General features: G+C 46.3%; 1 protein-coding gene across 1 annotated transcript in view; it reads left to right on the forward strand.

The window, feature by feature from the left end:
- The window catches only part of LOC144115703 (bone morphogenetic protein 2-like), a 396,927-nt gene extending 378,740 nt beyond the window's left edge, over positions 1-18,187 (forward strand). Inside the window, exon 6 of the mRNA XM_077650176.1 lies at positions 6,874-18,187. Coding sequence (XP_077506302.1) covers positions 6,874-7,364 — 491 coding nt within the window. The 3' untranslated portion in view covers positions 7,365-18,187. The remainder of the gene's footprint in view (positions 1-6,873) is intronic.
- The last annotated feature ends 2,493 nt before the right edge of the window (positions 18,188-20,680 follow it).

Below are 20,680 nucleotides of genomic sequence, written 5' to 3' on the forward strand. Positions count from 1 at the left end.
CTCTGTACAAGTAGTAGTTACATTATGTACACGCAATGTAGAAAGGATGAAAAATCTCCAGGCGCTGCTCATGGCATTTTGTATCGCACAAGTTTTCAGCTGGTTTTTTTTCCTATTTTACTTCGTCCTTTGCTACTTATTTTGTATTCTTTCTGTAATGTGACCGTTCTGTTAGACACGGTTGTTGACCTCACTATGCGCTGGGTAAATAATGTGGCATGTAGTAAACGAAGCTCGAACTTACGGCTTGGAGAGGATTGCTGCACATGGGTTGTATTTTTCTAAAACTAAAAAAATAAACACTTTACTCAGCGTTGGACCTCTTACTCACTGTGACCTCGGGCTCTGCAGTTTTTATATCATGGAATCAACTCGCGTAAACATTGCCTGTGTGTAAAACTGCAGTAAAAGCATCTTACCAGCGAGCACATTATTTCAGACACAATGCTGACTTGTCCGAGCATAGCTGAAGATTGGTTCGTATATGTTCTTTGAGCATCTTCTAAGACAAGAGGGGAGGACGGGGAATGGGCAGTGCACTCCAGGTGGCGTTGATGACCCACTTTAAGGAAACGGCTGAGCACGATACTTTTTTGCAAGGAACTTCACCCTACAGTGGAAAGCAGCGGGGCTGATTTATCCAAGGCATTGGGGATTAATGACAGTGAAGGGAAAGCAGATTTTAAGCGGGTAGAAGTAACCAAGCGAAGGTTATCTAATTGGTGGCTAAAATCAAGTCAAGAGTAAAATTTCATAAGACATGGCTAGGTGTTTTGAGCTACCGCCCATTTTAAAAGGTTCAGCCGTATCCATATATATATATATATATATATATATATATATATATATATATATATATATATATATATATATATATATATATATATATATATATATTGCTGCCTTCTACGTAGTGAAGGTAAAATGGTGGCTGAAAGCTAAGGATAGTAGGTATTACTACCCCACTATATAGACGCACAGGAACTATGCCTCCTCGCTGACATGCAAAGAAGACACGTTGAGCAACCACCTGGTGTCAAAGTGTGGACAACGATAAAGAAGAGCAGTGTGGGCGAAGAAAACAATAAGAAACTATTGACATGCCGGTTCTGGTACAAAGGCCGAAATATTTAGAGCCAGGTGGCTGCACGAAACCTCACGGGCCTTCTCGTGTGGACCTCTAGCATACTTCCTTCAGGAAGCACTGGTTGTTTCAAATAATCTAATGTTCAGACATGCTTGTTAGCAGGAGTGTGAAATGACTGCAGATACAGTGCTATAAACGCCACTTACTTGGACCAAATGTTTGTGACCACCCGTAGGTCGAGAACGTGGTGACAGCTCTCCGTTAACACGTTTGAGTACACGTATCCTGTTGGCATTCTTCCTGTCCTTCAGCTGACATAGCCGTCCTGAGGAGAAAAAAGGCACTCAAGGCTGCTCATGCGCCGTGGTGGCGAAAGCAACAGTGCGTCATCGTGAGCGTTCGACCTCGACGCAGGTTGCGCACTGAGAAACGATACGAAGACGCGCCTCCGAACGCTGATTCCACAAACGCTGAATGCACAAAGGTCCGAGTGAAACAATCGGACACTTGGTTCGAATACATGCCGTGAGCTGGACCCCAACCTGACCAAGAAACGTATCCTATATATGGAACGAGAAATCGTATGACACCTCCCGCAACTGTGCACAACGAACGGCTGCGTCACAATTTTAATACAAAAATCGATTTCTGAGGAAAGGAAATGACGCAGTAACTGTCTCATATCTCGGGGGCCACCTGAACCGCGCCTTAATGGAAGAGGTAAAGTCTGGGAAGGCATTCATTTGAAGGTGCATATGTGGTCGGTTCGAATCACTGTCGCAAGTTAGCTTCTAACTTGACTAGCACTAAGCTATATGCGAAGAGAAATGGTATGACACCACCCGGAACGCTGTACGACAAATATTTGCTCACAGTTTTGGTACGAATGTGGTCAGGAATACTGACGCCACATTATAGTCAGCCACGGGGGGTAGGGTACACATAGACGACGATTGTCTGAAATGGCGGTGCTCGACTTGCTCTGTGCGTCCTACAGCCGCTTGAGGACGTCACGGTGGTTTTCTTCCCATCGCTGGGATATTTTGTACCATCTGCGAGTACACACTAACATACGCCGCCGGCTTTTCTCGTAATTGGGCTAGTAAGGCTTTCGCCTTAAAAAAAAAATGTGATCCCCACTTTCCAGGCGGTGACGAGGTAAGCATGCGAGTTTAACCGATTTCGCGCGCGCACGCAATCGCGGGTCCTGTTCCATGAAGCTTTCAACTGAGACCGTCGAACGCGGAATGCCAACGCAACGGTTTTTATATATTTTTCATTTTTCTGCTCTGATTCCAGAGGCGGCATTCTTGGAATACCCAAGCCGCGCCGCCGAGTTATTCGCCGTCCAGTAGGATCGACGCAATGACGTTGTCTGTCTCAGGTGTGCACCGCGAAGCCCTGCAGCGCGCGCCTTGCTCGATCCATCAGGCACTGCAACGGCAAGGCGAGCTCGCGTACCCTTTTTCCGGCTGAGATTGCTCTCTGCTCAATTTCTACCTACATGCGGACCAATCTGCGTAGGTGCCGTGCAGTGACTGCGCTTGGTCAATATCGGCGCTCCAGACACGCCTTAGCTGCGGACCTCGGCTGATCAATTCGGTCGGCGCCTGAATACCTACCGGTAACACCGGCTTGCGTAACCATGCAATGAACAGCGTGTTGGGACCCAGTAGCCTTCCAGATGTGGACGTGCGGAACAGTTGACTAAGAGACGCTACTGTGAATTTTCGAAGCACTTTTGGAAATATTAAAACCTTTGCGCGCAACAGCTTTGAAGGGAACACTGAGGAGACAACTTCATTCAGTTAAACACCTGACTAAAAATTGTTACTCTGGCTCTTTCTGGCTACGTTGACGTTTGTCCGGCAGGAGAAGTCGCATTTATGACTCAGAAAATTGAACCCAGAAACTTTCCCACCACTCGATTGAAACTCGTGACGCCTATACCGAGGAGGGCTGGCTGCCACCGCTATGGAGCGGATGGCCTCTGCAGGAATGAAGTCAAAGCCTGGTCTCCGGAATTTGCTCTAAAAATCGGTGTAGACGGGCCAAGTTACGGATTACGGATTAGCATTACGGATTAGCAGACATGAAATGCATTTCTTTATCAGATAAAAACATGGAGGCAGCACTGACGCACGTATCTTCTATATGCGACATTATATTGAACGCCTCTATAACTTCCCTTGTAAGCTCATCTTTGTGGCAGTCAATGATAAGAGAGCTTTTAAAATCCGGATAACAACCAGGGCACTGCTTTGTTTTTCCATCTTTTTCTTTTGCGTTGATGTAGCCAGCAAGATGCCCTTTGACACCATTCCTGACATCATTGTTGTGTTCTCGCAACCTGTCATTGAGGCATCTGCCTGTCTGCCCTATGCATTTCCGGCCGCATTTCAACGGAATAGAATAGATTACATTCGTTTCACAGGTGACATATCGGTCTTTATGCTTCTTTTTACATTTTTTGGCTTTTTTAGGACGAGGGTGCACGCAGTTACACAAGTTTTGTAACTTTTCAGGAGCGGAGATCACCAACTGCACTTTCGCACGGCTCATTATCCTCTTTAGATAGTGGGAAAGGGTGGGGCAATATGGTATAACAGTCACTTTGTTTATCTTTTCTTTCTCTTGAATGGGCTGTCTAGGTTCAGCCTTTCCGAAATTAGACATTGTATGCTTCAGCAACTTCTGAGCCACAGAAACTAGAAGATAAGACGGGTAGCCTGCTCCCTTTAGCCTGTTGCACTGGTTAAGAAAGCTAGACGCCGTACAATGTGTACAAGACTTTTTCAGCGCGTCGGAGAGGCATAAGTTAGCGACAGCACGTTTCACTATTTCTGAATGGCCTGAGTGGTACGGAAGGACCTGTTTTTTACACTGTGGGTCATAGGACCAGCATGTGTGACGTGCCTGGAGGTGCGGTTTTATGTCCAGGAATTGAATAGATAGATCTTATTTTAAGGGAGATAAGGGTTAAGGGAGATAAGGCATGCTAAAACATTTTAGGATTTCTTGCACAGTGGCGTGAAAGTTCTGTCCGCTTACGCTCGTCAAAACCAAATAGTCGTCTACATACCGAAAAATTTTAACCACTTAGAAACCTTCCAGAATCTGAGCTAACTTCCTGTCCACTGATGCCAAAAAGATGTCGCTTAAAATTGTAGGGATGCAAGAGCCTATAGGAACTCCCATTTTTTGAAGGTAGACGGTTTCATCACAAGAACAAAACGCCGAGGATAGGTACATCGTTAGCAGTTCAAGGAACCATTGCACAGACACCCCTGAGGCGTTTTGGAAATCTACCGAGCCATGACGGTCTTTGCACTGTTCTACGTATAAAAGTAGCTTGTATTGGGGGATAGAATAACAAATCTTTTACGTCAATAGAAAATGCCATTAACCCATCACTTAGAATTTTCAGAAATATAACTACGTCAACCGAACTTTTTGTCTGATACGGGTCTTCAACTTCAAGCATGATCAATTGGTTCTTGAGAAAGTTCGACAGCGATTTTTGCCATGACCGCTTCTCGGATACAATTACATGAAGGGAGCAATCGACCTTATGAGTTTTTGCTGAAAAGAATATATTCAGAGTATCATTTTCACTTTTTTCATACTCTTTTGAAGACCACTAAGGTTCAACTTGGAGCCTAACTGCATCGCTTTCTTTTTCACAGACGCTATAGAGACATTTGTTCTGCCAAAGACGGAGTTAATGGCCGAAAAGGCCTTGGAGTCAAAGGTGGCTTTAGGTAGGACGGCAAACCCACCTTCTTTGTCAGAAATCAACAAACAAAGCAAGTTCTCTCTTAAATAGGCGACAGTACGTGTAATAGGAATGTTACATTTGGTCTGTTCATACCGCACCACAGCGTCCATGGTCTCGGAAATGCATCTGTCTTTTTCCGAGTCAGCAGCAAAACTGGAGGCATGGTGAACCATTGCGACCAGTTCTGGGGCTGTTTTCTTGGGCGGAACAGCGAACATTAGTCCTAGTTCAAGCACGCGGCACACTTCGCGAGGAAGGGAAATTCCGTCTGTGCAGTAGACGTTTCTCACCGCTGTGCTTGTCTTCTTAGGGAGCAGAGACCTCAGAGTTGGCAGGACTTGTTGCCAGATGAATTCCGTGGACCTTCCGGAGATGAAGGGGTGTTCCCGGAAGGCCTGCTCACTTCGATGAGGGCCATACACTGCTTGTAGTCGGAGGTATAGAGCGTTCTTGTGAAGGCGGGCATATCCTGCCATTCTGACCTCATAATCCTGCATATCCTGACGCCGTGTCCTTGGGATGGCAAATAACCGCCGAACCACCACCGCAGTTCAGGCGGTAGGATTTTGTGTCGAATCCGAGCACCCTAGATTTGCAGGCAGCCATGGCAATGACGGAGACTATGATGCACGTTTGCAAAGGACATCTTGCTGGCCACATCAGCGCAAAAGAAAAAGATGGAAAAACAAAGAAGTGTCCTGGTTGTTATCCGGATTTTAAAAGCTCTCTTATCATTGACTGCCACAAAGATCAGCTGACAAGGGAAGTTATAGAGGCGTTCACTATAATGTCGCGTAAAGAAGGTACGTGCGTCAGTGCTGCCTCCGTGTTTTCATCGGACAAAGAAATGCATTTCATGTCTGCTAATCCGTAATGTTGTTCAACGATAACGTTGTTGGAGTGTTACCTCTTTTTCACTGTTAAGAAAGTGCTTATATTGCCTGGTTTCATGCAATAAAAGTTCAGTTGTAAGTTAGCGCAAGTCCTCTTTGTCTCCCTGCGTCCGTGTCTGTTTAGCGCTGTGTGGCAAGTTTTCTTGCGGAATCTGCTGGTGATGGCGACACGCGTGTTTTGATTTGGGTGCTTTTCTAGCTTTCTGAAGCTCCCTTTTAGGCGAGAGTGTGATTAGAACGCGCTGCTATATTCAATTAAATTTGTCTTCATATGTCCCTTCAAGTTCACCAGTCGTAAAAGTTGGGAAAGACTTGATTGGAAGACTTGCGCGCTGAATGCTGCCGCGATAGGAGCGCATGTGTAGCTGCTCATATAATGTAGCCGTCACCCAACTTTAATAAGGTCGAACTAAGTTCAGCTTATTGATCCAGTCATAGTGGCAGCTTTGTAAGGAGGAAATGAACGCTTTTTGGCTTGCGCGGTTTTGATAATGAAATTTGATGCTTAGTGTACGTTTCTTAGCTGCTCTTCGTGGAGAACGCGCCTATACGTTAGTGTTCTTAGCTCCTTTTAAACTTTCTTTCACGGCCTAAGTTATGTTCCCTCAACAGATACTCGTATATCATCAGTATTTCTTTGCAACGCAGCAACTTCATGGAATTCAGAGCAGCACATAACCGAAAGAGCAGCATGTCTGTGTGACTGTGTGCCTAATCGAGCACCATGGGGCCTCATCTTTCAGCAGGTTTTACAGCATTTCAAGGTTTTTGATGCATTTCAAGGAACCCGCAAATGCTAGGTGTTTATTTTTTCCTCCTTAGAGCGCATGACAAACACATCTTGCGGAGCCAAATTTTGCCTCTTTACATTCTGAGAATCACTGATCTCTACTCAGGATTAACTAATCATTTCGCGAATTCGTCATCATAGTCAGCGATTCATAACCAAAATAATCATCATAATGATTACTAATAACCCTCATAATATTAATAAGAATCATCAGCATCATAACCAGTGATTTTTGAACTGGGAGGTAACGCACAATCATTCCAAAGAACTGTGGACATTGTTTCATTTTGCTCACGTACGTGGCTGTCTTGCTTTTCCCGCGCAGACGCCGCTGGAGGATCGCTGCCGACGCAAGCGATCGGCGCCAGGCTGCCGGTCTCCGTGCCGCACAACGACGGACCGACGCCGGCCCCCAGTCCACGGAACGTCCGGGCAGTTCCTCAGGCTTCGTCCTCGGGGGGCAAATCTTCCTCTGGCGCCAAGGTGCACGACGAACCGTTCGGCTGCACGCGGCACGAGATGTACGTGGACTTCGAGAAGATTGGATGGTCGAGCTGGATCATCTCGCCCAAGGGCTACAATGCATACCACTGCAAGGGCCAGTGCTATTTCCCATTGGGCCAAAACCAGTTGCCCACAAACCACGCCACCGTGCAGAGCATCGTCAATGAGCTCAGCTTGACGGCCGGAGTAGGGGCGCCCTGCTGCGTTCCCAACAAGCTCTATTCTATCAGCCTGCTCTACTTCGACGAGAACGAGAATGTGGTGCTCAAGCAGTATGACGACATGGTCGCCGCCAGCTGCGGATGCCACTGAAACTGCGTTCCGCGTAAGAGGCGACCGCGCATAGCTACGCCTAGTGGACGCCTGTGTACGATGGTCACTGCGGACGGCACCTTAGACGTGAAAATAGAAAGTGGCTGAACGCTATGGAGTGGACCTTCAGACTAGCCCCTTTTTAATATCCGATGGTGCGAAGACTTCTGAACATTCCTGCATGTATGTCTTCGGCCTTCGTGCCGGACGAGTGGCGTGGGCGTCAGACGCCGTTTCTCATTTGGCGATGCAGAGCCTTCTGAACTTAGCTGGATCTCCCCCGGTCTTTGTGTGTGAGTTGAGCGCTCCGACAGCTGGCGTCATTAGGGGATTGCGATGTGAAATTAGCCGGGTGTCACATTTGAGCTTTGTGTTAACAGACCGCTTTAGACGTCTGAGTGTCTGTTGCCGTTTAGAAAGGTGTCTATGTCGACTGTGTAGTCGTCTTACCCCAGAAAGTTTAAACTTTTGCCTCTCCTGCCTGCGGTCGTCGCCCTCAGGCAATGAAAAGTTGTCATGTTTTCGAAGTCTCAGCGTTTTATTTGCAATATTCAAGGCGTTCAGCGTGTGGACTGTACCGATGACAGCCAATGATCTGAGCTGGATAGGGTGATGATGCGCGGCTTACCATCTGTTTGTGAGGTTACCATGCGCATGGCTTTGGTAAGTCACTGTGGGATCTGTTGGAAGAGTGGCATCCTTGAATGCACTAAGACCTTGCGGTATGGCTGTCAGTCGAGGACAATGAATTATAACATTGCTTTGACGTTGGCCACTGACTACGATGTTCTCGGCTGTGCCATAGCAGTGATGTACCATTGCGAAGGAGCCACTACTAGGTGTTTTGTCAAGCACTCTTTTAGAGTGCTTGACAAAACGCCTAGTAGTGCAGAAGCTTGATAGATACAGCAAAAACACCAGAATCTTCTTGCCGGCACTTCATATCATGTGGAGTCTCTTGATAGCTCCTAAGAAAAAGTGTTCAGGTAGTGCCGAAATTCCTTATATGCATCTCTGAGGTTTAGGCCAGATTTTCTTGCACGAAACGCTTGTAAGGCTGCCGCTTTTTCCAATGAACTCAGCCCTTATACAAAAGGAACAAAAGAAAAATGTGCACTTTTCAGCTTCCTGGAAGTATATTTGCTACCTTGGGTCGCTGTCGCACATTAGCGTTGTCGCTGCGTCCTTGGAGAACGTCACGGTTTCGATGCTCAGCTTACCTTGAGCCCGAGAGCGCGTAATTGTCCTTTGAAATAACGTCCTATTCGTAGTGACCTCAAGACAAAAACCTCGTTCCTAAGCTGTGGATATGAAGGTTTTTGAAGTCGAAAAGGAATCGTCATTCAAGAAACCACGACGTAGATCTGGTAAATTTCGAACATTGCAGTCCATTATGATTTTTTGTTACTCGTACTAAACCCTGCCAAAGCTGTGCAGCGGCTCTAGTAGCTCTAACGTATGAATGCTCTGCGTTAATTGTTATTCTTAAAAAGGTAAGAAATGACATGGAGGTGCGGGTAAGAAGATTTATTTCTTGCCTTTGATTTGTATTAATGACGCTGGTTTAGTTAATGGGGCTAATGAAGCTATTTGGCTGTCGTGCATGTCATCACTCTAGATACAGCTTTGCCTCAAGCTGATGAGAACTGCTTCTTGAGCTTGCTATAAAATACCATGCATAAGGAGGATATCTCTGCGCTTCTATTTACGTGGAAGGTGCTTGCGTTTATCGACGACCACGAGGTGCAAGCGCTTGTTAAATCATCCGTGAAAGCGGAATAATATTTTCTGTAGTTATTTCTACTAGAAGCATGTGTACGAGCTGTATAAAATCATTTCCCTTTTTTCAGAAATCGTTGAATAAGTAATCGATTTCATTATTTCTGTGCCATAGAAGTGTTATAATGTATGTCCTGTAAACATGTATAGACTTTCATATTCTTTTTTTCATTGCGTCGCTGCAGGGAAATAACGATGAATGTATACCAGCAAGTTGCCATCCTGACGGCATGTATAAAAATTACCAGAGGTGCTAGAAGGGTGAATATGAGAAATTTATGCTTTCTGACATGCAAACCTTGCCGGAAAACCAAGTTGAAAACAATGCTTAATATGACCAGCCCGGCGTTAATTATAGTCGTTTTTCCTCGTCGCGCAGAGAATGGCTTACGCTGGAGGCACATCTAGGCTGTAATGACTTGTTATCCTTGCTCTCCTCTAACTTCGTTTCGGTAGAAAAATTGCGACGCCGTTGAGGAAGCCTAAAAAGCGCGCTTCTTAAGTTTGAGTGCATGGAGAATCCTTTGTTATCAGTGTTTTGCGGCCCCATTAGACCAGTGACCAGTTGAAGATATGTGCGAGCCCCTAATATTGGGCGTGGTTGCCATTTCCTAATGAGCGAAACTAACAGGAAAGCGTAAAAGGCGTTTTTCAAAAGAAGAAACATTTTCGCACTCCAAGATGGCCGTGAAGGCGAAATCTGCGAGACGACCGATCAGCACGCGCTGTCCTGCGGCAGGCCGGACCTTCATTGCGGACTTCCGGCGCTTAGCGCAGAGAATAGACTCTTGCAAGTTTATTGCTAGCCGAAATTGCCCAAACGGCTGCAGCTCAACGTGTCTGAAAGGCCTTTCCTTGAGGCATATTCAGTTGTGTCGCACAGGAGGACGCGGCATTGCTCAGGAGGGAATGTCTACAAAATATTAACAGGAAATTGTTAGTGCTTTATATGCAGAGCAGAATGCAAGAGATTTACTGCCTTGCTGCGCTAAATACAGCTGAGAACAATACAGGAACTAAGCAAGACTTATAACTTATTCATAATTGACTGAGCAGCGATGCAGAAACATCTGTCCCGTGTGGCTTTTTAGAGCGCTACTCGCATTCGCTGAATGAAAAGCATCCAAGTTTGGCCCTAATGTTTAGCGCTCAAAAACCGGAAAGCGCCAATGTCAAATTCTTTTCTTTCTTTACACTACCCAGCCATATCCTAGTGGCAATGGGCCCCCTGTAATCTTTCTGCTGCTCCAGTCGATGTCCGTTTCCACTCAACGTTTCCGTGCTGTTGCTGTAGGTCCCCTTGTTTTATGTTTTATAACGGCAGGATTCAGAAGACTTTGTTCATGAAAGCCTCAGTCACTGCACCAGTGTTAAGCGGGACTTGTCACATCTTCGTTGCGTCTGCACCATTTACGCATCGTATATCGCTAGGAATTTAAAATACCGGCGTGATTACTAATTTCTCGCCAAACTTTCGTGTCACAGAGCCGCCTAATGGAAGTAGACGCATAGATATCTGGAATGCTTGCAACGTGCAAAATTGGTTTTTATGGGCGTTTTTTGTCTGTCATTACTGCTGTAAGATAGCCTTTTACACGAGTGTTTGAGTATACTTGTTTATAGGAATGCGTGACCTTTCATTTCGTCCTTGGTATTCGCCTTCTTTCCATTCTTGCTACAACTATGTATATTCCTACTGTGCTGACTGTTTGAATAAGAGCTGCTTGCTTGCAAGCTTAACTTGCAAGGAAATCTCACCGACTTCTCCGAGGCGGCGGATTTATATCGCATTCTCGGTGATGCATGGTTGTAAGCGGTGCGCTTTGCGTGTGAGCATCAGTGACATGTATGGTTCCGGGGTAAATATCGATCCTCAGCTGCTTGTAGCCTTCGGAGCAGCTGCCAATTGAATTATAGCAGAAGGCAACGGTCAACTGTCCTGCTTCCTACCAGTGTACCTAGTCGTTTGAGGCAGGTTGCGACTAGCGCTCCTAGCGGACCCAGCACGAGGCTCGCGGGTGGTTTTCAGGAGGGTGGTACGTTCTTAGCGAGTCACTAACAGTTTAAGCAGAATTCCGGGATAGTCACGCGAGTGCAAATAAGTCATGCGGCCCATGACGAAAGATGTTTTGTTTCTGCATGGGCTCATCTGCTATTCGACGGAAGTGGTAAATATTTCCACTTTTTTTATTTTGACGGCGAAAATACGTAGTGTAATGGTATGTTCAGACCACAGCGCTCAGAGTGAAGAGCCAGTGAAATCCACCATCGCGGGGCACATAGCGGAGGGAAGGCCGGTCGCTCGTTGTCAGTCAGTAGGAACAGGAGCAGACGCTGGCTCGTCAACATCTCGTACAATTTCGTGGTCGCGACGATTTGGCTACATGTAATTTTTCTCGCTCTAAGCGCCGAACATCCAGGCGCTGACGTGCAACAACAAAACTGGCCACGAAACCAATATATTGCGAGCAGGCCGCAACAGTGCGGACACAGATAAACTATACTGATATAAGCTCTTAAGCCCCAAACATCTGCGCGACCAGAATAACAATCGGAAAGCCAGCTTTTTGCAGCAGGCGGACTATTTTGGAGGCTGAACGCGGTGCTTTTAAGCATGTGTTGCGAACCATTGATTACATTTTTTTTTACTAGGTGAACCCATCTGAAAACGTTCAAGCCTTCTTGCTTCGCCGTTAGGAGCGCCACCTTGCACGTGCCTAGCATAGCCGGGTAAAAATCGCCTTTAATAACACTTTGCATAAAGCACCTCAACAGGCTCAGTACTTGTACTTACTTCTATACCCGAACAGCATCAGGCGTATTTAGCTATAGATACTTATCCCATTGGTGGCTACGATCCACCTGAAATGATGTCGAACCTCTAATTTCTGCACTGCAACTAGGCGTAGTAGCGATCAAAGCGCACCGCACCTCGAGTGTGACCCCATTTAGCGTTCCTCTCTTCGAAAGAAAGCTGTAGTTCCGCCTTCAAATGCCTGTGAGACTTTCAAACTGGCGTTATTGCCCATTGACGTAGTGTAAATATCTCAACGGTTTACCTCTTCTGCAGCCAGTTCTTCCTTCACCTCACAAGCACACGAAGTGTCTAGTTTCGGCCGAATATCGTTGTATATTTATCGCTAGCGTACTCAATATGTAGCACCCACTCCTGCAGCACACTGCGCCCTACCAGTAGCGGCACTTCCTTCATATTTCCCACTTGTGTGCGAGAGCTACTTGAACATTCTGACTGTATGCATACGCGTTCCCACAATGGACTCTCAAACCGCAAATAAAAAAACAGGAAATATCCATTGCAGCTTGTTGCGTCAGCTTTCTTTCTTTCTCGGACCAACGTTTTTTGGCCGGGGCTGACTGCTGAGCTGCCCTGCCCTGCGCCTCCCATGCAAGCAAAGGTGCTTTCGAGACGCCTACCTTCAGCGCCTCAGGCCTTTTCCATTATAGGATGTGAGTAAGGACTCAATGACCCCAACTGCGTCTACAGCCGCAAAGTGAGTGCTTTGAAACCTCACCTACTTTGGACTTGATTCCTAAGACAGTTAAGGCGCGCCATCTGCAAACGTCTCTTCAGTAATTTATACTGCTTCAATTTTTTTTTCGCGTTCAGCCACCACAGTATGTTGATTAAGGCCCAGGGGGGATTTCACGCATTCCAGCGGGAGAAAATTCTGCCGTGACCTGGGCTTGTTTTACAACGCAACCTAAGGCTGCCGCTGAGAGCTGCTTATGTAAATACAAGTCGAGACAACCTTCTGAACTATTGCAGGTGTATGCTTCACCGACAGCTCTCTTCGTTTTGTTACGCCGAACACCGGAAAGCCACGCGTGCGTACAGTGGCGAGCAAAAATTTTTATAGCAAGTGACCGATCAGTGGAGCGACGGAATGTCAACGATCGCGTGGCGCTGCGGTTGACGGACACGCCGGTGACGAGAGTTCTAGGCTGTTCCCACTTGTCCGTTCAAAGGGAGCTCAGCTGACAGTCATCGCCCGAAGAAAACATTTTTTTCGCCTTTTTTTATGAAAGGCTTGCTTCCTAAAGCAACCGGTCCAGCTTGAAAGAATGCTCCGTTTTTTTTTTTTGACATCTATTTCTGTAAAAAAATTCGCTTCAGCTGGGCGACGGAACGATGATTATCAAGAAAAGGAGAAGTCTCGCCTGACAAAGTCGCTTTCTGTGGATGCGAATTTGGATCGCCGGGGCAGCATTGGACGTCAAGGGGTCTTGAATAAGACATCACTGCTCGCGACAACCGCGCCAGCGATTTGTAAACGATTGATGCGGAAAAGCATGTATAAATTTTTGTGTTGCCCCGGACGGAGGAGCCGCTGCCGCTGACGGGCTCAAATATATAGTGCCAGCAGGTGACCTGATCCACTCCGACAATCATAGTGTGACACGCCGTTCCGCTTTTCAACTTTCCTTTCCACCACAACCTGTCATCCCCATCCTCTCATTGTCTGCCCTCTTCCACTTACTCTCTCCCCCTCTCCAATGCGAGTGCAGAAGAGAACTTCACTCTCCGTCGCCTCGCACCATTTCATCGTTCTCCCTCCCCACGTTCCTTCTTCCTCCTCTTTCCTGAACGTGGAGAGTGGAATTTTCCCATCATTTCACTTCCCACCTGTGACCCGTCGCCTCCTAGCCTCTCTTGATTTCCCCTCACACTTCCCGCTCCCGGGGATTTACCTCTTCACTTTACCACCTGGCAACCGAGGCTTCAGACGGAAGGAAGGACGGACAGATTTTTCAAACATAGCGGTTCTAATGCTAACGCATTAAAAAAAAAAACTAGCCCATGTGCTGAGTAACGCACGGCCGGACAACGACAGAATCAGCACAGCAGCACTCCGACGCTTGGAAAGCGGCACGCTTCACAATGTTTGCTTCCTGCCGGCGTCTCCTGGGCTGCAAACATGGGAACGATTCGGAACCTTCGATATTACTTTTGCGGTTGGCGAACCGCAGCGCCGCTCGTGGGCATTCTCACTATGGCCGTTCGTCACTTGTGCTAATCTCTTTTACTCGCGACGGCATGCTACGTGTAGCTTCGGCAAAGCGCTGACGCTCGTGGCATCGCGAAAGCGTTGCCTAAACATATTTTCTTCCTCAGATTACTAGGCTGCGTGTGTTGCGGTACTCTGATCCCGAAAGGAAACTTCCAGTGCAGGTACGCTTTGCTGTAAACATCGCTCCTCCAGGTTCTCTCCAGGTCCTGCCTACGGGGAACGGAGGGAGGGGGGATTCCAGCACGAACACAGGTCATCAATGAAGAAAGAATGCTACATGCGGAAAGAATGCAAAACATATGCAAGAACAGCGACAAAAATAAATAAAAAGTGGTAGGGTCCTAGCGTAGTTAAACCGAGTAGACTTGAGAAAGCATGTGTTTAGCCTGGTTGGCTCATAGTTTCGCTTTGCTGGGTCCGCCGGCACGTCTGGTGACGATATTAGACTTCGGGGTAAGCTCGAGGCTAAGCTGGTCATATGTGCCCGCGCCACAGATGGAAGTTTAAGAAAACGACGATGTGCAATGCACAGCGTGAGAGTGTGCAGCAGTTTAACACGAGGCGTGATCGGCTGCGGCGACATCATAAAGAAAAATGTAAGCACGCTTACGCCACAAAACACCAGGCCATCATACCCCTGCACGCTTGCACCTCCCCTAACATCAAAATTCTGGGACGCACACACATGCATCTAGATAGGAGAGCCAGCTAGATTTATTTTCAGCACTATTTCCATGCAATAAAAAAAAAAGCTTCGGCGACAGCATAGTGCTCTCGTGCAGTGGCCAGCAAAACTGATCTGTTTGTGCCGCCGCTGGTTCGAGCCCCCAGTAGTAGCCGTGTTTGTTTTATTTCTGCATCCTGAAGGTCATGCAACCCGCAAGATTCTTGGTTGGTCTCACACCATGAAGCAGTGCTTTCGGGCTAAAAAAGTGTCCTGCCCGCAGCGCCTACTGGCACAACATATGTCGCATGCAGGAGGCAGGACTTCGATATGATCAGAGAAGCTTTTGGCCAAGAGTGCTTCAGAGGAAATCAGCTGCATCGGTAGCTTCGCGGCAACACTGGTTCAGCGTAACAGTACTGAACATTTGGCGTCACGGGTGGTTCTTTCGCTGGTCAAGATAAGTTCTGAAAAAAAAAAATCTGGGCTCTTTTCATTGCTGTCTTCCTTACCATGAAAGCGCCCAGACAAGTCCTACAACGGCTTATCCAATGTAGATTACAGCACTACGCAGGGAGCATTCTCTAGAAGGCCTGAAGGCCTACAACCAGGATAAGATTCTAGCTGGGGAGAAGGAGGAGGAACAACTTTATTTCGACAAAAGTACAAAAGGAGATCAAGGGTGGGCTCCTTGCTACCTGCCCAAGTGTCTACGGGCCTGGAGGTAATATAACTCGGGTGTTTTCGGTTAAAAAATGCTACCATGACGAGCCTGTTTAACCAGAAGAAAGTCCTTCACAGAATAGTCGTTAAAAAAGTCACCAGTACATATTACGTTCAACTAGGAGTTGGACTTTTCGGTTTAAACAGAAAGAAAAACCGATAAAAGTGCGCCGAATTCATTTTTCGAAAATTCGGTTTCAACCGAAACAGGTCAGTATTCTCGGCGCGCAAGTCATAGCTAGATTTGAGTACTAGTTACACAGTCAAGGCTAGAAATCAACTAACTAGGGAAGAGCAGCAGGCGTGATGGGATGGTGGTATTTTCTGATAAGCAGCAAAGCTCTGCGATTTGAGGCACACACGTAGGCCGGAATTTTTTGCGGAGGGGCCGAAAATAATTTCTTGTATCGAGCGGGGGGGGGGGGGGGCAATACGTTCTTAATTTGAGGCATTGCTCCCCTAGCGCATACGCCTCTGCAGAGCGGGCAACACCACCTCCTCGCCGGCTGCTAGCAAATGGTGACTTCCAATCGCAGAGTTGGACCACTTCTGGAGCAACGTTTCCTGCTCTTCTCGGAGCAACTGTATTCCAAACGAAGATCTGAGGCACGGATCAAGTCTTCCAATCGTAGACAGGGAGCGGTTGCCGAGCCGAGATTGCTCCGTGGAGCAGTCGGGACTGCTCCGCCGCAATCGGCGGATCCGACCGGAAGTTTGCGTGACGTTCTTATTCAGCGGCGATAGCGGCGCCCTACATGTTCTGGCCTGCATGCTCTGGCCAGAGCAAGTGCACTCCAATTGCAATTTCAGGTCGCGCGCTCTGCGCCGGATTCAGGCGCTCTGTCACAGAGCGTGCAGACCGCTCCGGGCCCGCGATTGGAATTCACCATAAGTGAGCACAGTTTCTTTTCCTATCATCACGCGCTTAGATGAGTTCGTCGGTTATGTAGGTTTATCTACAGCATGCAGCACACTGACGCGAAACCATTTATGAGTGTCACAAAGAAGTATGATGGCCTGGCTACTTCAACGATCGAGTGCAGTTTCATTGCTGCCTTGCAAGTATTTGCCATGTGTCATAGGACGTTGTGTTATGTTCCTGAAGGCACAGGTACCCGTAGCTCACAGCGCGGAGAAAGGTAATAGAAGAGAAGTAGTTGAACCCACGACTGAAAAATTTTTGCGTGCGTTTATGCAACAACCCAGAGTTGAAAACCATATATTTTGGTCAACGCTGAAAAACCAACTTTTATTCAGGTTTCAAGTGCATATTTAAAGGTGGCAATAGGCAATGTGTAAACGACTATAGACCAGTTTCGCTCACTTCTGTGTGCTGTAAAGTCCTACAGCATGAAATAGCAAAACATATTATGTATAGTTTAGAGAAAAAAAACTATTTATAATGCCCTGTTCAGCACGGTTTCTGATCTGGCCTTTCGACAGTGACACAGTTAATCGAAACTGTACATGACCTTTGTAGAGCTACAGATGAATGCCAACAGATGTTGTGTGTACAGACTTTGCGAAGGCATTTGATAAAAATGCACATCATAACCTACTATTTAAAATTGACAAGCCTAGGAATTAGTGAAAACATAGTATTCAAAGGGTCAGAATCGGGAAAGTGTGAAGTTGTGTCTGGAGTGCCGCAGGGGTCTGTTATAGGCTCGCTATTGTTTTTATTGTATATTACTTATATTCCTTCTAATGTTGATCCGCCTGTAAAAATCGGACTATTAGCCGATGATTGTATAATTTATCGCTTTTAGCCTGCGCGGAAGATCATATTAAACTAAATAGATGCCGGCAATCATTAAACTCGTGGTGCCAAAGTTGGGACATGGTAATCAACTACAAAAAATCTATATATACTCACGTAAGTAAAAAAGAGAACCTTATCAGATTTGAATATAATATTGGAGAAAATTCTTTGGGCGAGGTACAGAGTTTCCGATACTTAAGGGTGAGAGTGACGCATAATCTAGACTGGCATATTCACACTGAGAGTATCTATTTACAAGCCTACCAAAAGCTCTGCCTTCTTAGGAGAAAGCTTTCAAATGTGACTAAAGAAATTAAATGGTCACCTACAAAACGTTTATACGACCAGTTCGAGAATATGCGAATGCTGTGGGGAGCCCCCGCCAAAAATTCTTAAAAAAGAAGGTGGAAAGAATACAGCGGATTTCAGGACGTTTTATATGCTCCAAGTATCGCCATACTGACTCGGTTACAGATATGGTACAGCAGTGTGAATTGAAAACACTGGAAATTAAAAGAATAAAACATCGACTCAAACTTTTTTTTCGGATTATGCAAGGGACATTAAAAGTAAATAAAGAACATTATGTAAAAGCGCCTCTAAAATGTGGTTCCCGAAAAAAAGCCACAGCAGGGTGCTACAACCTATTAACACACGCACGGATGTGTACCGGTATTCCTTTTTCCCTGATGTAATGGAAATATGCAACAAACTGCCAAGTGATGTTGTGGAGAGTGCGAACGTGCAACAATTTGAGCTAAGTGTCAATATGTTTTTGATAAATGGTGTACAAATTTTGAAGTTTGATTCATGATTGCCCATTGAAGTGCTTATGTAATGTATTTGTCTTTGTTCCCTCCCTGTAATGACCCTCATTGGAGGGTTAACAGTATGACCAAATAAATAAATAAAAAATACATGAGAGTTCCTTTGGAGGACACGGCCTCGGCACTGTCAACGCAGTTTTCATCCTAGTGGCACGTAGGCAGGCTCTCTCATGGAGTGTCGCATACAGCTAAAGGTGACCTTTATTTGCCGCGGAGCACGGCAAAGAGTATGGAAGTTTTCTCCTTCCCTCTTTGTTATTCGGCCACGTGAAAACGAAGCGAGTTGGGTGAGTTGGTTTCGAACCATTGTTCGCAAACCAATCAAAACACGGCGGCTAGCGAGAAGAAAGACTCCGGACGGCTGTTCCACTTTCATCTGAATCTAATTAGCAGCGCTGCGTATTCAAACGCGCGTGCGGATGGAATCGAAGGAGTGCAAGAAACACAATGAAGAGAAACAAAGACAGCTGCTGAGTGGAGTTGACCAATGGAAACATTGTTTTGTTCTACGATTGCCTTCTTCGTTTTTTTTTATCGTGCTTCTCCTCCACTTAAAATTGCTTGCGCAAGCGCGTATATACATTCCCAGCACAGGTAATGAGATTGACATGAGTGTTCAGCTCCCGTCCGGTGTATTTCTTTCCTCTGTTGATGCCTTTTGCGCTGTTTTGTGAACAATAGGTGTTATATAAAGCCTTATTCATGGCACTGCCAAGTCCAGATTTCCTTGACATCACTTTTAATTGAGAGACAAATGTGGATTATTGTGCAACACTGTTATGGCCACAATGTTGGAATGGTCTAATATTCCGATGCGCAGCAAAATCTTGTTTTTAAAGTTTGCGCTCCGCTCGCAACGATTAGTTAAGACTGCCATATAAAACCAGTAGGGTGCTTTCTCGACATTAAATAGCAGAAAACTGCAAGCATGCTCAGGCGGCATCTGTGGATATATTGATCGTTATGGCGCAATCTTATGATGTGCCAAAAAAAAGCATCCGTTCAGGAACAACTTCTTGTTGGAAAAATGCGCTGCTCCAAATTTTCTGGGTTTGCTTTCGTCTCGCCATGTTCCAGATGCTAAAACGGACAAAAAATGCCGCACACGGTAAAGCTTGGTTTTCGGATTAACGACAGAAGCAGCAATGTCAGCGAGCGCGTGTCATTTCGTTACTTACAGTAGATTATCTGTAGTCCGGGTCAGATTGGCTCGGCACAGACGATATACAGCATACTGTCATGTTGTATCGACGGCAGTGCAGCCAGGAGGAAGACACATGTTAGAATGAGCAAGAAAAAGAAAGAAAAATAAAAACGTGCCCAGCCCACGCCGCCGGTTGGCAGAGCAGGAAGACATCGAAATGGCTTCCAAAAGAAAATCTTAATTAGGCAAACTCTGGCCCACAAACAGCTTAATGACTCGGCGGTGGACAGAATGCCCGGCGCTCTCGGCCGTCCTCAATTTCAAGCTGACAACGAACTTATGAGATACGGCGTGCAGAGTAACCGCTACAGTCTGGAACAACGTAGGATCGGTTACGCTTGGGTGCGACCGTTTGAGACACGTCCGGTCGTGTCTTACACCAAGAACAAAGTGATAAAGCCGTGTGCAGGCAGCTTTGAGAAATAAACAAAGAATAATCATAAAGCTTTGCACATTACCCCGCTATTGAAGGAGCATCGACCTGTAGCTTTACAACGAAAATAAATGTGGGGGAAAATAAACACATAGTGCAAAAAACATCACTGAACATGCAAACAGAGCGTCCATTAGTGCGCATAATAACGGTTTAGGCGCACATGTAGTACAATGTCTGGGTGTGCGCGGCGCCGCTGTGCTGCTGTAGCTCTGTCGGGAGCAGCTTCACAGTCAAGCTCAACAAGTCGACGAATGATCTTGTTCTGGCCAAAGTAGCGGTGCCGAAGCTTTTTGCTCATCCGTGGCGGCGAATGGGCGTCCCCGCCCATACGCGGTCAACCGGCCTGTATTCCGCGTGGCGCCGGCGTATAGGTTGTAGCTTGGAGCGTTGGTGTGCTGTTGGTCTTTAATGCAGTGCTAGGCCAGGCGGCGTGCTCCTTAGGCGCGCTGTAACTATTTCCTGCCCTTTTAATCAAAGCAGTGATGAGTGCCCCAGGGACTGCTAAATAAAAGTCACTTTTTTGTATATTTAGTATTTTTCTTAAATTATTTTTCGTTTGGTTTTTTTGTCCGGTTCTAATCGGTTTTTCAGTTCAAAGCTACATTAATTTAGATTTCTGCAATTACTTGTGCAAAAAACAAGACATATTCTTGCCATCTATTGAGGATAAACAAAATGCCGAATTGTCGGGTTCTTGGTTCCTTCCAGATATAGCGCAGTATCTTTGAAACTACCTGGCAACAGGTCACGCGCGGGAAGCATGGAGTAAAATAATGTGTGAAGAGCGTCTGACGAAACTAGATGGGCGCTATGCTATTTAAATAGCTGTAGAGAAAAAGTGTCGACTCACAGTAGCGGAAATGACCAGAAATTTAGGCAGTAAGTATGAAG

Source organism: Amblyomma americanum, chromosome 1 (genome assembly GCF_052857255.1).
Source record: "Amblyomma americanum isolate KBUSLIRL-KWMA chromosome 1, ASM5285725v1, whole genome shotgun sequence".
Classification (NCBI taxonomy): Eukaryota; Metazoa; Arthropoda; class Arachnida; order Ixodida; family Ixodidae; genus Amblyomma; species Amblyomma americanum.